This window comes from Hylaeus anthracinus, unplaced genomic scaffold (assembly GCF_026225885.1).
Source record: "Hylaeus anthracinus isolate JK02 unplaced genomic scaffold, UHH_iyHylAnth1.0_haploid 4, whole genome shotgun sequence".
In the NCBI taxonomy this organism is placed as follows: Eukaryota; Metazoa; Arthropoda; class Insecta; order Hymenoptera; family Colletidae; genus Hylaeus; species Hylaeus anthracinus.
Genome location: NW_026535289.1, coordinates 15,593,642 through 15,606,964, shown reverse-complemented (window position 1 = coordinate 15,606,964; position 13,323 = coordinate 15,593,642). Strand labels below are relative to the sequence as shown.

The 13,323-nt window shown below is 31.7% G+C and overlaps 2 protein-coding genes across 3 annotated transcripts; one reads left to right on the top strand and one right to left on the bottom strand.

Moving 5' to 3' along the window:
- Nucleotides 1–602: 602 nt before the first annotated feature.
- Nucleotides 603–2,740, bottom strand: LOC128894755 (mitochondrial carrier homolog 2-like). The gene is made up of 7 exons (XM_054156727.1): nucleotides 2,316–2,740; nucleotides 2,151–2,235; nucleotides 1,770–1,959; nucleotides 1,548–1,685; nucleotides 1,276–1,471; nucleotides 1,088–1,155; nucleotides 603–1,004 (listed from the first exon to the last, which is right to left on the bottom strand). The coding sequence occupies exons 1-7, from the start codon at nucleotides 2,412–2,414 to the stop codon at nucleotides 836–838; spliced, it is 945 nt and encodes a 314-aa protein (XP_054012702.1). The 5' UTR covers nucleotides 2,415–2,740; the 3' UTR covers nucleotides 603–835.
- A 173-nt stretch (nucleotides 2,741–2,913) lies between these two features.
- On the top strand, nucleotides 2,914–12,734 carry LOC128894747 (roquin-1). Of its 2 annotated transcripts, none has more exons than XM_054156713.1 (16): nucleotides 2,914–3,147; nucleotides 3,841–4,003; nucleotides 4,170–4,377; nucleotides 4,473–4,694; nucleotides 4,779–4,954; nucleotides 5,034–5,367; nucleotides 5,469–5,709; nucleotides 5,805–5,974; nucleotides 6,078–6,340; nucleotides 6,448–6,549; nucleotides 6,633–6,844; nucleotides 6,955–7,076; nucleotides 7,161–7,302; nucleotides 7,381–7,450; nucleotides 7,532–7,723; nucleotides 7,808–12,734. In XM_054156713.1, the coding sequence occupies exons 2-16, from the start codon at nucleotides 3,842–3,844 to the stop codon at nucleotides 7,925–7,927; spliced, it is 2,736 nt and encodes a 911-aa protein (XP_054012688.1). In that variant the 5' UTR covers nucleotides 2,914–3,147; nucleotide 3,841; the 3' UTR covers nucleotides 7,928–12,734. The 2 variants fall into 2 exon arrangements, with proteins under 2 accessions (XP_054012688.1, XP_054012687.1); XM_054156712.1 differs by having other exon boundaries at nucleotides 6,445–6,549.
- Nucleotides 12,735–13,323: the final 589 nt, after the last annotated feature.

Sequence of the window (13,323 nt, the reverse complement as noted above, 5' to 3'; positions counted from 1 at the left end):
TTAAGAACAGTAGAAATTTGAACGTAGATGTTGATTTTACTGTTATAATTAAATCATTATTTGATATTTGTTATTGACAAAATTAACATATTTATATAAAAATCTGTAAATATCAACCTTCATATAAGAGAAAATATTTAATTTATTTTGTTTTCTTTAAAGGATATCGGTTTAAATGTTGCATAGAGAAGAAATGTGAATTGAAACTGAAATAATAATAAAATGTATGTGGTGATATTTGTATATGTACTAAATGTTTATCTATACACTGCGATCTTATTTTATATTATATACTATATTAAAAGTTTATATGTAGATATAATTAGCATGTAGGATAGATGTAGTATCTAAATAAAGAACTCTGATTTATGTTTCGCAATTTCTGTATTTTCTTTCGTTGTTGCAACATAATAAATAATAAGAATATTTTTGCACAGGACTCGTGCGAGTCAAAACCTAATCCAGAGTTCTTTACTTAGATACCACTTCTGTCTTGCAATTAATCGTATCTACATATGCGTTACTATTTATAAGCCCTCTAATTAATCAACTTTTTCTTCTCTATAGTTGTATTTATCTATAAAAAAAAAAGAAATGCTCAATTCTCCATACAAAATGCATTTTTCAGTATAGAACTACAGAAAATAGTTTATAATAGATACTTAGTGCACAGCAATAATTAAAATCAATTTTAAGAAATATATAAATGCAATTGTATGCTATATCGGTAAATTTATCAGACAGAATATAAGTTTCACGGAATTGATTTTACTGTTGGTCTCTCAAATACAAATTAATGCAATATTATTACTGTGACACACTGCATAGATGTAAATTATTTGTAAAGAGGTGTCATTATGCCATTTATTATTACTGAAGGTCCTGTATAATATCGCCATAAAAGACTGTTTCCCCTCTTTAACTGATTGGCAGCTGAAAGATGAGCCCAACATTCCAGCCAGCTATTCCAAATTGGCATGTGCGGAGGAAGACCAGCAACTAATCTGAATCAACAAAATTTCCTGTATAAATACTCATTTCAATTCTGCTGAAATATAAATATTAGTCACACATTAAGTCAACATACCCACAGTCATTAACAGCCATACAATGCGATACTACCAAAAATGGATACGTAATTGTTGTTGCTATAAACTGAAAATATCAACTGTATATTACACTTTTTTGTTTGTATAGTCAATTCTCTTTTTACAAGTTTTCGTATAAAAGAGAATCGAAGGTATTATGCGTGTTATAATTAAATATTTTATTTACGTTTATAGTGGAGCAAATAATTGGTTTGATGTCATGTTCAGTTGTGACAGTCGATAAATATTTATCGACGGCATAAGTAGAAGAACTAACTATTACTAATACGATAGCGTTTCCGATAAGGCGGGGTACTAATCCTGCATAATATCCCATGATTCCATTCTCTCTATACACTTCCACAAATGATGTGAATAGTCCACTATTAACAGATAAAGAAAAAACAGTAGATATAGAAATAATTACATGTACCTTACATGGCATAATAAATAATATACTTGTATTTTGTTTCCTTGCCGACAAATTGAGCTATCATTCTCAATGCGATAACATTCAATGGATGGCTGACTATAATTGCAGTCGTTTTACTAATCAGATCTCTTATGAATTCAAATATGTAACTTCTGTGCTTTTGACTAAAAGAAGCATAATGGTAATATATTTATATTTATTACTATAACTTTTGATAACGATGATATGTCAGAGACATAAATAATTACCCGTCTTCTCCTTCATCTTCGGAATTTTTTTTCATATAATTTTCTTCGTTTTCTTTGTTAGACTCATACATACACGTAAGTTTGTAAGACGTTTCATCGGAAACTAAGACACATATGGTATGGGCACATAACTTTGGTATCAAACCACGGTAGCACCCAGAATATCCATCTACGTTTTTTATGTATTTAACTGCAAAATATGAAAGTAATAAAAATATTTTGTTTCAATTGCGAGAAAAAAATTGCAGTGCATTACGAATATTTTCCTTTCAGAGAGTCTGGTCTAAAGTTATAAAAAATACTGAAACATGAAATAACTGAAAATTCTACGTTTAATTAAAGATAATTTAAAGTATGTATTTCGTGGAAAGGATCGCTTACCGTACTGAAAAACGTTGGGCAAAGCTAAAGCCGGCCGTCTAAATAAATTAGTTGTCGGTCGTGGTGGAATCGGTTCATGTCCGATCTGTTATTTTATAAATAAAAATGATAAGCTTCCGATGAAATTTGATTTTTCAGATAATTGATTGACTGTGTATATTTTACCTGTATTAAAACTTTAGCGTATTCGATAGGATATGAAACCACATTTATTAATATACGTTCCCCAATAGTGGTCCATAACGTATTGTCTTCTCGTATCATGTTTAATTAGAATTTAGTTTTTCTATTTTCTTATTTTGTTGTTGTATTGTTTATTTAATGATTTTGACCAACTGATATGACTAAGGTTCAAGCAATACGTTGAAAAATTACGCGATCCATTCGCGAATACAATTCATAACCATTTATATTTGTTGTATTCGCAAGATGATTAACGTCAAGAATATTATTAGGGCCTGTACACTGCTGACTGCTGCTGACTGCTGAGCACTCGCGCTTCCTCATGCTCGATTGCTCTCGCTCATCTCGTTGAAAAGTGAGAATTGGTGAGAAGTGAGAACTGATAATATGGGATCAAACTTTGTTTATAGGTTGGTCCATCGATGGCGCTGATGTCTCTGTTCTTTAGTGATTCCAGATCGGTGTAACTGGTGGGGATAACACATACTCTTTGGATGGCACACGGCACCACCTTCGATACAGGGCACTGGGATCCGACGCGCCGTCCGAATCTGGCATCTCTGTTGCTAAGGTTATGTCGCTTGCACCGCTCTCTGGCGAGAAAATGTGGAATGTCATTTTTCTAGATTGTTTTCGTGATTGGTCATGGGTCTAGTGAAGTAGAAACAAGTAGAAACTAGAAAGGTATATACGCGAGGAATATCGTGCTGAGCTCATCTTACTATTTGTGATTCATCTGTTCTTGCTTCGATGGCAGAACTATGTGCGAAGTAACCGAGTAGTTAATGTGATGTTTTGTGAGGGCACTAACGAGGTGAGCTTTCGATTATCCTTCATTTTAACGATAATTCTTCAACTCGATATTTTTCCTCGTGGCAAATGCGGATGTCGTTTTCCTTTTCTATGTAGAGCAGACGTTTGTCGAATACAAGAGCGGTAGCGACAGCAATTGAAAGAGCTCGATCTAATTGCGTGTTCAAAACGATGTATTCTTAAAAGATTTTCCATGCACTTTTATTCACGACGAAATTTCATTTTCCACTCGAAATAATCGATGGAACACGATATTGTTGTGTAAAAAACAATTGATGGGCAAACGTTACCGTTTCGAACAATGTTATATCTATAGATAAATGTTTTGCAATCCGAACCAAGTTTTCTTTCCATTTGGTACCAATTTTTTAAACGTACGAATCGATCAAATTTGTTGTAATTATTTATTAAACATAACAAATATTCTTTTCTCTCTTCTAGCGAAATTATTCAATTTCATTACGCGATACTTCTCGCAATCACGATAACGCAGTAAGACATTTTTTACGAATCGTTCGCATATATGTATATATATATTATATACATATATACACACATGTATAAGCATTAAACAAATGCAATTGAAAGATTTAATGAAATGTACACGTAACGTTTAGCTGTAAACATTAAATTTTTTGCAATTATCATTGGAAAGACTAATATTACAGATTGATGGAAGATGATTCTGTTTTAGAATGCCAATACAGGCACCACAGTGGACTGAATTTCTTTCTTGTCCGGTTTGCTGTCATGACTTTGATGTGGCCATACGTGGCCCGATATCATTAGGATGTGGTCATACTATATGTCGTACGTGCCTTGCAAATTTACATCGTAAACAATGTCCTTTCGATCAGGTATGCAAAACTAATGATACTTCGTGAACATGATTGTGTATACGTAATGGTTTTTTGGTAATTTTCATTATAATTTATACGAGCAATTTGTACATTAAGATATTTGTACCAGTTCCTTTCTAAAATGTACAATGATTTTTGACAAAAGAATTTTTTTGCTTTTCAGAGTATCATCAATACAGAAATAGAAAGATTGCCGGTAAATGAAGCTCTGCTACAATTAGTAGGGAATCCTGTTCCTACAAATGTTACAACAGCTTATCAGAAATTACTACCACCCAAAGACCATGCTAATTATTTGGTTGCTAAACGTTGTATTGAGGAACTTGCTCTATATCTCAAACCATGTCAGACAAATCCAACTTTAGCCACGGGTAATATTACATAGTGGTTCACAGAATATTTTTCTATAATTTATTAGTAATTTAACGAGAAGTAATTTGAAAATAACATTTAATAATTATAACAGGAGGTATGGGATTTGTTTCCCGACCGATGCAGAGAAAATTAGTAACTCTTGTGGGTTGTCAATTGGTTGAACCTGAAGGAAGAGCACGCGCGGTAAGGGCAGCTAGAAGTCTAGGTGAACGGTCGGTTACAGAATTAATACTTCAACATCAAAATCCACAACAGCTTAGCGCTAATTTGTGGGCTGCTGTACGTGCTCGTGGTTGTCAGTTTCTCGGGCCAGGTATATTAACGTAAAATAAGATAACTTATAGGAATACTGTTAACATTTACAAAAAAAAAAAAAAATTTTTTTTTTTATTATCAGCAATGCAAGAAGAAGTACTCAAACTTGTCCTATTGGCATTGGAAGATGGATCTGCTCTTTCTAGGAAAGTGTTAGTTATGTTCGTAGTTCAACGTTTAGAATCACATTTTCCTCAAGCATCTAAAACAAGCATAGGACACGTTGTACAATTGTTATATAGGGCAAGTTGTTTCAAGGTAATGTCTGCTTTGGTAATTGAATTGATTACTTGTTAAGAGGAAATATGAATAATTTCTAATCATGATATCTAAGTAGGTATCTAAACGAGAAGGAGATTCATCGTTGATGCAATTAAAAGAAGAGTTCAGAACATACGAAGCTTTAAGAAGAGAGCACGATGCCCAAATAGTGCAAATTGCAACCGAAGCTGGTTTAAGAATAGCGCCTGATCAATGGTCTGCGTTATTGTATGGAGATACCAGTCATAAATCTCATATGCAAAGTATTATAGATAAACTTCAAACTCCGCAATTTTTTGCTCAAAGCGTACAAGAATTGGTTATCGCTCTTCAACGTACTCCTGACCCTGGACAATTAAGTAGTCTAAGACCTCAATTAGAACTGTTAGCTGCAATAGATCCCAGCCCAGGTATAATTTTTTTTTAAGAATTTTTTCGAAATGCTGGACTAGAATACGTTTCTTAAAAAATTAATTGTTTGATATTCCTCGTTTCGTTATCTTTATTACAGAAACTGAACCTCCTACATTAGCAGAATGTCGCGCAGCGTTAGAAGCTGTTAGAACAGTAGTCGCAGCATTAGTAGAGTTTATTCAACAACACGGTAACCGAAAGACGCAAGATGGTACTCACAGTGTAGGCCCAGGTCAACCCAAATATAAAGTGAGCATGTGTCGAGATCTAGCACTTAGAGGATCTTGTCCTAGATCTACTAGTTGCACATTCGCTCATAGCGATATGGAACTGGATAAGTACGCATATGGACATGCACAGTTATTTAAACGAGAATATTTTTGCCAGCGCAAGTATAGGATTTTTACATAATCTTCATTTGCTCGATTATTAGGTACAGATCAAAAAATAGAAAGTTAAGTATCAGGTCAAATTTACCCTTAACCAATAATTTAGATGGAAAGGTGGACAAATCCGTCACTTGCTCGAACAATAAGACGTTTAAACAGAATGAGGATTTATCTTACCATTCTATAAAGTCACATGATAATACTCATAGAGAGAGTGAGTATTGCTTTATACTAAATAATATAGGAAGCAATTAATCCAATTAATATTTCAATGTATAACATTGATTAATATATATTGTTGTTTTATTTCATTCTAGATTTCAGTTCTATAAATAAAGTTAATCAAATGCAACGTCATACACCAACAAACGAAAATAATTTCGTTGGATCGTTGACGAATTATATGCTACCACCTCCGCAAGGGATTTCGCCTATGGTACCGACGAAAAATATGGATATGTATTGCTCTCATTATATTATGCCTAACACAGCCGTTGATTACTCTACATCTAATCTCGGTATGTGGGATACATCGCAAGTTTCATCCAATATAACGAATGGTATTTCTAGTGCTAAAAAGGTAATATAAATCTCGCATTGTATCTGAAAGTATACGCATATCGTTATGCGCGTTAAAATTCTATATGGTTTTTTATCCGATGTTCGCATATATTCATATTCTAGCAGCGAACAGTTGCCAAAACATTGGCGATGCTGTTGCAACGCAGGATGGAAATTTTAAATCAGCTTGAAACGATTGTCAACAAACAAGTGCCACAGATAAAAACGGTACGATCGCCGTTTAATTATTAAGATTGTTACTAATATTTGATACAATTTTTATATTATTGTTAAGCTTTTTTTTTTTACAGAATTACGACATGCAAGGGGATACATCGTCGTCAAATTTTTCTATATGGACAAATACGCCAAGTAATCCTATGGTTCCTCCGTCAAATATTAATTGCAACAACAACTTTCGATGTGCAGATCCGATTTTATTTGACGACGAATTTGTGCCATTTGATGCATCATCTAGTAATAAATATGGACCAATTTCCAAACTATCCAAAAGTCTAATGAGGTAACGGTTCTTTCTTCGTATAAAAGACTAATTTTATATGAATTTTATATGTATTAAACGAAAATATAAAATATTTTATAACTCGGGATTTTTTCTTCTTTTTTATATAGATCTAGTAATGGCGTACAACCTACCAATTTTTATGCAGAAGGAGGTGCACCTCCTACGATATCTGCCTATCGACCTATGCCAACGGCGAATTCTATTACATCTTGGTATTACGGTAACCAACGTACGTACGATGTAGTATAAATGCAGAAATTAATAAAACAAAATTAGCGTAATAAAGTACTATATACGGGTGATTTTATTATAGCTTATGCTGCTATCGGTGCGAATGGAGGAGTACAATCTATCAATACTTCTACTTTTGGAGATAATTACATTACTTTTGGTCGCAATTTATCGGAATCATCAACGTACACGCAACTTCCACGACCAGAATGCATGTCAAAGGAGTAAGTTAATCTCTTATTGTACAGTTAGGCTATCGTCAACTATTTCGAGGATTTATATTTAATATCCATTTTCTTCAGTTTAATTCTTGAGTCACAAAGAGTGAAACAGCAGTTGAAACATCTCGAGAAGAAAATCAATGACTTAAAGGTATTGCTAAATCGTACATTCTTACATTGTAAAACGTATTATATAGATATAATAACAGTGAAATATAACATATATATTCAGCTTGCTACGCAAGGAGCAACCTTTACGGCCGGTGAAAGGCTAGCACAGGAGTTGCAATTGATAGAAGCTGGTATCAGAGAAAAAGAAAAAGACGTACGAAATTGGAGCCCGTATGGTACTGTACCTTGGATCCAGTCGTCGAATAACTTGCTTAGCACTCAAAATTTCAATCAAAATTATAAATCGGAAGAGGTAAGATGCACTGTTACAATTCCACATGAAAACATAATTAACCTTTAGACTTTAGATGAATGCTTGTTTTGATTGGGTTCTTAGGAGGATACGTATGAAGCTGGTATCGCAAATGATATGCGAGAATTAGAATTGCGATGGGAATTTGAACTGCAGGAACAAGAAAAGCATTGGTCGAGCGAAGAGGAAAATTCTAAAAAATAATAGTAAGATAGTGAGTCTTACTATACTGTTTACTTAGATCTAACCATTATTCGTTTCATGAAACATGTTTTTTTGACATGTGAACATAATTTTTTGTGCGAACTTCCATGCATCGGCATGTTTCAATTTTCCAACGGAATGACTGAAAGTATAATAGAATTTGTACCATTTGCATAAGAAGAATTTCATGCTCTTCTAAGCAGCATCAAAAGAAATCAACATTGAATGATGGTATTTAAGTACTATCGATAGATAAAAGAACTTATAATCTTTCTTTTGACATGATCGCTAGTCCTTTACAGGTCTCTTGGTACATAAGGTTTGTTCTTTGATTGTGAAAAAATGTAGTTTTTCCCGAAATTATTACCAACGTATAAAAACTAGCTGTAAATATGTGATACTCTGAGAAAATTTGTTAAACACAATTTGTCAAATCCTTCATGATGGTAACTCTTCTTTAATTACGCTAAAAGTCGCATTGTTTTAATTTTTACTAGTTGCAGTAGCAATTTATTATAGAGATCAGTCTATTGTAAAATGTGAGAGTTAGCTGTCGCATTGGAATTTACATTTATAGAACCGGTGAAGGGTTGATTGGTGTTCCATTGTGAATATCATAATGGAGACATTTCATTGTCAGACAGATTGAACAGACGAGAGCAGATTTGTTAAAATTTAACAGAAATTAATGTCAGTGTTTTATAAACATGACAGGATGTAGTATATTTTGTTTATATGTTTGCACAATGAAGCAAAGGATATTATATTACTGATACATTCGGAAAGAATGCTATTTAACCTGCAACAAGGTTATATAATAAAAATATACGAATACATATAGATGTTATGCATACACAAAATTAACATATTCTGTTAAAATTTTGCGTAATTAAGATATATATTGCTCCTAATTAAGATTTATATATATCTTAATTATAAATATATATATAATATATATGACTATTAATTTTTAGCTGATAAAACAAAATTTTTAAAAATACGTAGCTTTCTTCCACGATTCATGTTTTCATATTTGAAAATATGTTTTCGAATAAAACACGGTAAAATAGTATATCGTATCGTACTTTGTTCAACTCTTACGTGTTTCATAAAATGTTGTTGATTTTATGCAGATCTGTTTACGAAAATTTATTTATGTTTGAGATTTTATTCGAAATTCGTATTCTTTTGGAATAATTATCGACAGGTACTTTTGAATTTATTATAAATTACAAAAAAATTAATATACAAATGAGGTTATAAATAGAAAAATTAAGAGGTTAATTTCTTTTTATAAAGTATACAGATAAATTACTTAAGTATTGCAGTTTCAAACACTTAAAAGTCTTGAACAAGAAAAGTGAGAAAAATTCAATAGTGTGTATAGAATTTTCCTTTATTTTCACACTATATAGTGGGAAATTAATTATAGATTCCATTTGTGCCTGGTAAAAAAAAAAAATTGCATTTTATTTGCTACTTCTAATTGAATATGTTGAAACAGTGGTTTTCAAACTATAGTCATTAATGCGGAAATCAAATATTTCTATTTTTATTTATTAGAAACGTTTACTAGAATTTTATGGTTTAGTAGCATATACCATGTACAATGTATATAATACATAATATGCGTAAATGAAACTGTATTCTGTGTTAATCCAGCAACTATTACCTTTATTTTTGGATAAACTTATTATATTCATAAATTATAACAAATAGTTTGAAAGCCTCTCGTTTCGATCAATTTTTTACTAAAAAAGTGAAAGAATTGAAATGAACAGACTGTACTGCGAACTGCAGCTCTCACGTTTGTAATAATGTACGATTTACGGACATAGAAGAAACTGAAACAGTCACATTGGCTTCCACTCAACTGTCGCTTTAATTTCTCACGATGAACATGATTTCGTTCATGTTAATACTATTGGCATACCGTTTAGTCCTTATTTTTGTTCGTTATTTGTATTATAAAATATGAAACTAACGTTCCTCAGAACAAAAATATAATGACCTGTGTACTTGATTATACTGATAAGAAATTTACATTCTTTGTTATTTTTTGCATTTGATATGACATCCGTTGATTACATTTACCTTAACGTTACGTTTTCCTTAATCGGAAATTTTCTCGAACTCGTTTAATTTAAATTTCATATTGATATGATAACATAATTCTGTTAAATCGAACATGTTGATCAAATTGCAACTTCTTTATAGTATAGTGATTGATACATTGCAATAGCTTTTGGGTTCTTCTATTATTATTTTTTTCTTTTTTTTTGTTTTTTAAATAATGTATAGCATAAATATTAATAATTCCAGTTTTAGTGGAAGTGACATAGACTTTTATGAAACGTAGAGATCAAAGAAAGTTGATCTTTCTGTCTTTCTCATTAAAAATATTGTTTTACCTTGCTACACAAAACTAGATATGTTCAAGTAGAGTATTTCTTTCAAACTAAAATGTGCCTTTTGTAAACAATGCAGCAACACAAAACTGAATGAAACACTTTGCACTTGCACGCGTTAAATTCGGTATTTCCAAGTTTTTGCGATACGAGGCACATTGTTCTAAACTGGAAAGAAATGTAATCTCGGAACATAACTAGTTTCTTATGAAAATTATAAACAATGGTGCAATTTTATTTGTTTTATTATTTACTAACACAACATTCTTTTATTTGTAATGGAATTCAAGGAAAGTATGTTTGTCAAAAAGTTGTAACGAAAGTCAGTTTCTTTTATTTTAGTAGATAAATTTATATATTTCTTAATTGAAAAAAAAATAGTCACGTTACATGAAATTATGCGGAGTAGTAAAAAATATTTATATGCAAATGAATTGACTTGTAAGACTTGTGCAAAATAATGTTTCCATTACAGATTTAAACGTGCAAAACATACAAACACTAAACTATTTGTTCTACATTGAAGATGACATTGGTGTTAATTATGTCTAGATTCAAAACTATATTTATGTATTTGAGAAGTATGTTAGAAACTTTATTTATTTTGTTACTGGTTTCACAGATAAAACTATAAAGACTTTAAAATTTATGTAGTACAAATTTTCTATTGCGATTATAAGAATTTAATTTGCAATCGCTATACATTTGTAATACGATTATACTTGAACGTTACGAACACAATTGGCCATAGTACTGAAGAAAATGTGTTATAATATTGCAGAAAGGGGCCATATTTTGATTTTGCATTTCGATAAAATAATACGAGTATATGAAGAAAAAAAAGAAACATAGTTTTTAGATTAAAATAATCGTTACATTTATAACGAAGACTTGGAATGTTTCTTTAAAATAAAGCTTCATGATTGCAAATCAAACTCTAACGGTTTTACAAATTCAATGACAATTACCATTTGTATACGTCGTAATATATAAAAGTTTTTGAAAGAAGAATTACATTGCGCGTATGTTTCACGTATACATTCTATTCTAATTATGTTAAAGAGCATTTTAGTCTGAGCACAAGGTTAAATATGGGAGATTTAATGTTCCTTTCTGTAAATTAATACCGTCTTCACAGTTTGTTCAGATACAAAGTATATATTTATAAAATTTGAATTCCATAAGCTTCTATTTTGAATTGATCTTTATATTTCGTGTAATTCCTTTATACGGACGACTAAAAGCCTTGTACACATTAAATGTTTCCGTCGTTTAAAGGAATTATAGTCAATAATATTTCTAGTGATCCATTCGTCAGATGTTGCCCTTCTATATTTTTATTTTTATTCGTAGTATGACTCGTTAATAAATGTAGAGTAAAAGCGAAGAGGGCTGTGTACACTGGGAAGTAATAAGCGCAACAATACTGTTTGTGCAAGCTTCAGATTAATTGCATGTTAAACATGTCACTATGTGTATAATAATACACGCGTACCTATGTTAATGGTATGAAGCCACATACAATCTATATTAACGTTCTTTGTTTGAACATATGAAACAATGATAATTATATACATATCGGTATATAATGCATATAGTCAGCGCGCACTTGGCACTTAATGGTACGAATGGTACTTCTGTGACAGTTTATGTTAAATTAATTCCCTATTGTAAGATTTTTGTTATATTAGCCGTAAACATAACGGGCAATGCGTGTATGAATGTTTACTCTGTCTTATACCGAAATTATATTAAAAGTCTTTGAAATCATTCGGAGAAAAAATATTAAAATTCTGCAATGTTTGTTTCGTTAACTTTACATAGAAAATATTAATCGTATCTGGATAGTGTCATATATTCGCGATGCCCGTTACGTTTAATGTAATTGTTAGTCTGGCATTTTTAATGTATTTTTCTAAAATAAATAACTATGGAAAAAGTCGCATTATAACATAAACATGTGGTACGTTCACAGAAATACTTACCATCCCGCATTTGTTCACTATTCGGGTTTACATAAAAATGGATATTGAAATTTATGCCGATAGAGAAACCTATCTTATACTATCGCATTCGTACAGAATTACAATTGTAGATATAATTTCCATAAATATTCGACCTTTTATGTAGAGAATACTATTTTAGGAAATGCTAAAATCAATACGCTGGGTCTTTTTTTCCGATTATTTATTGCATGCGAGTACAAGATAGAATGAAACTTGAGATACGAATGCTTGACAATAGAAAAAAGAAACACTTAATCGGGGATAATGTTGCATTGCAAGATAAAATTTTTTTAATATTTTGTATTGTCTACGAAAATCCATAAAAGTTCAATGTATTTTCTAACAAGTGTACTGTAAGTGAAAGTTGTAATATATTTATCTATTCAACATAAACGTGAATTTTTCTTCTTTATTGATATTTGGTTACAGTATCGATTCCTGTTTGTTAAATTGCATTAAAAATTTATTCTTTAACATTGGCATTAAAAATAACAATAGACATGTATGAAATATCGCTATTCCAGTTGATTCTAGGGTTTAATCTTTGAAAGGCGGATAGTTCGAGATGGTTGAAGAGTAACGTACAGGACGAAAATACAACATCATCTTTATCTATACAAAAATTTAATTTTATATTCAATATAAGTACATACAACAGGCAACAGGGTTCGGAATTGGGTAGGGAAACATGGTGTTGAGGCTTCCCTCACTCATGGTACTATGTACTGCCCCGTTATCCCCTCCATAAGACTCCCTCGCTCTCTTTCTAGGACTTTGCTGAACTGTCACGCTCTGCGATTCACTGTCACTATATACCATACCATCACCACCAGCAGTGGTGGTGGGGAAGTTGCTTGCCACTGACTTGCTCGATGGAGCAAACGTGCCAATACCTGAATTAAACCATAATGCAAGAAAAACCTAAAAACCGATGTCAAAGTTCGAGCACTACATAGTGTAATCCAGCAGGGTTGTCTTTGCG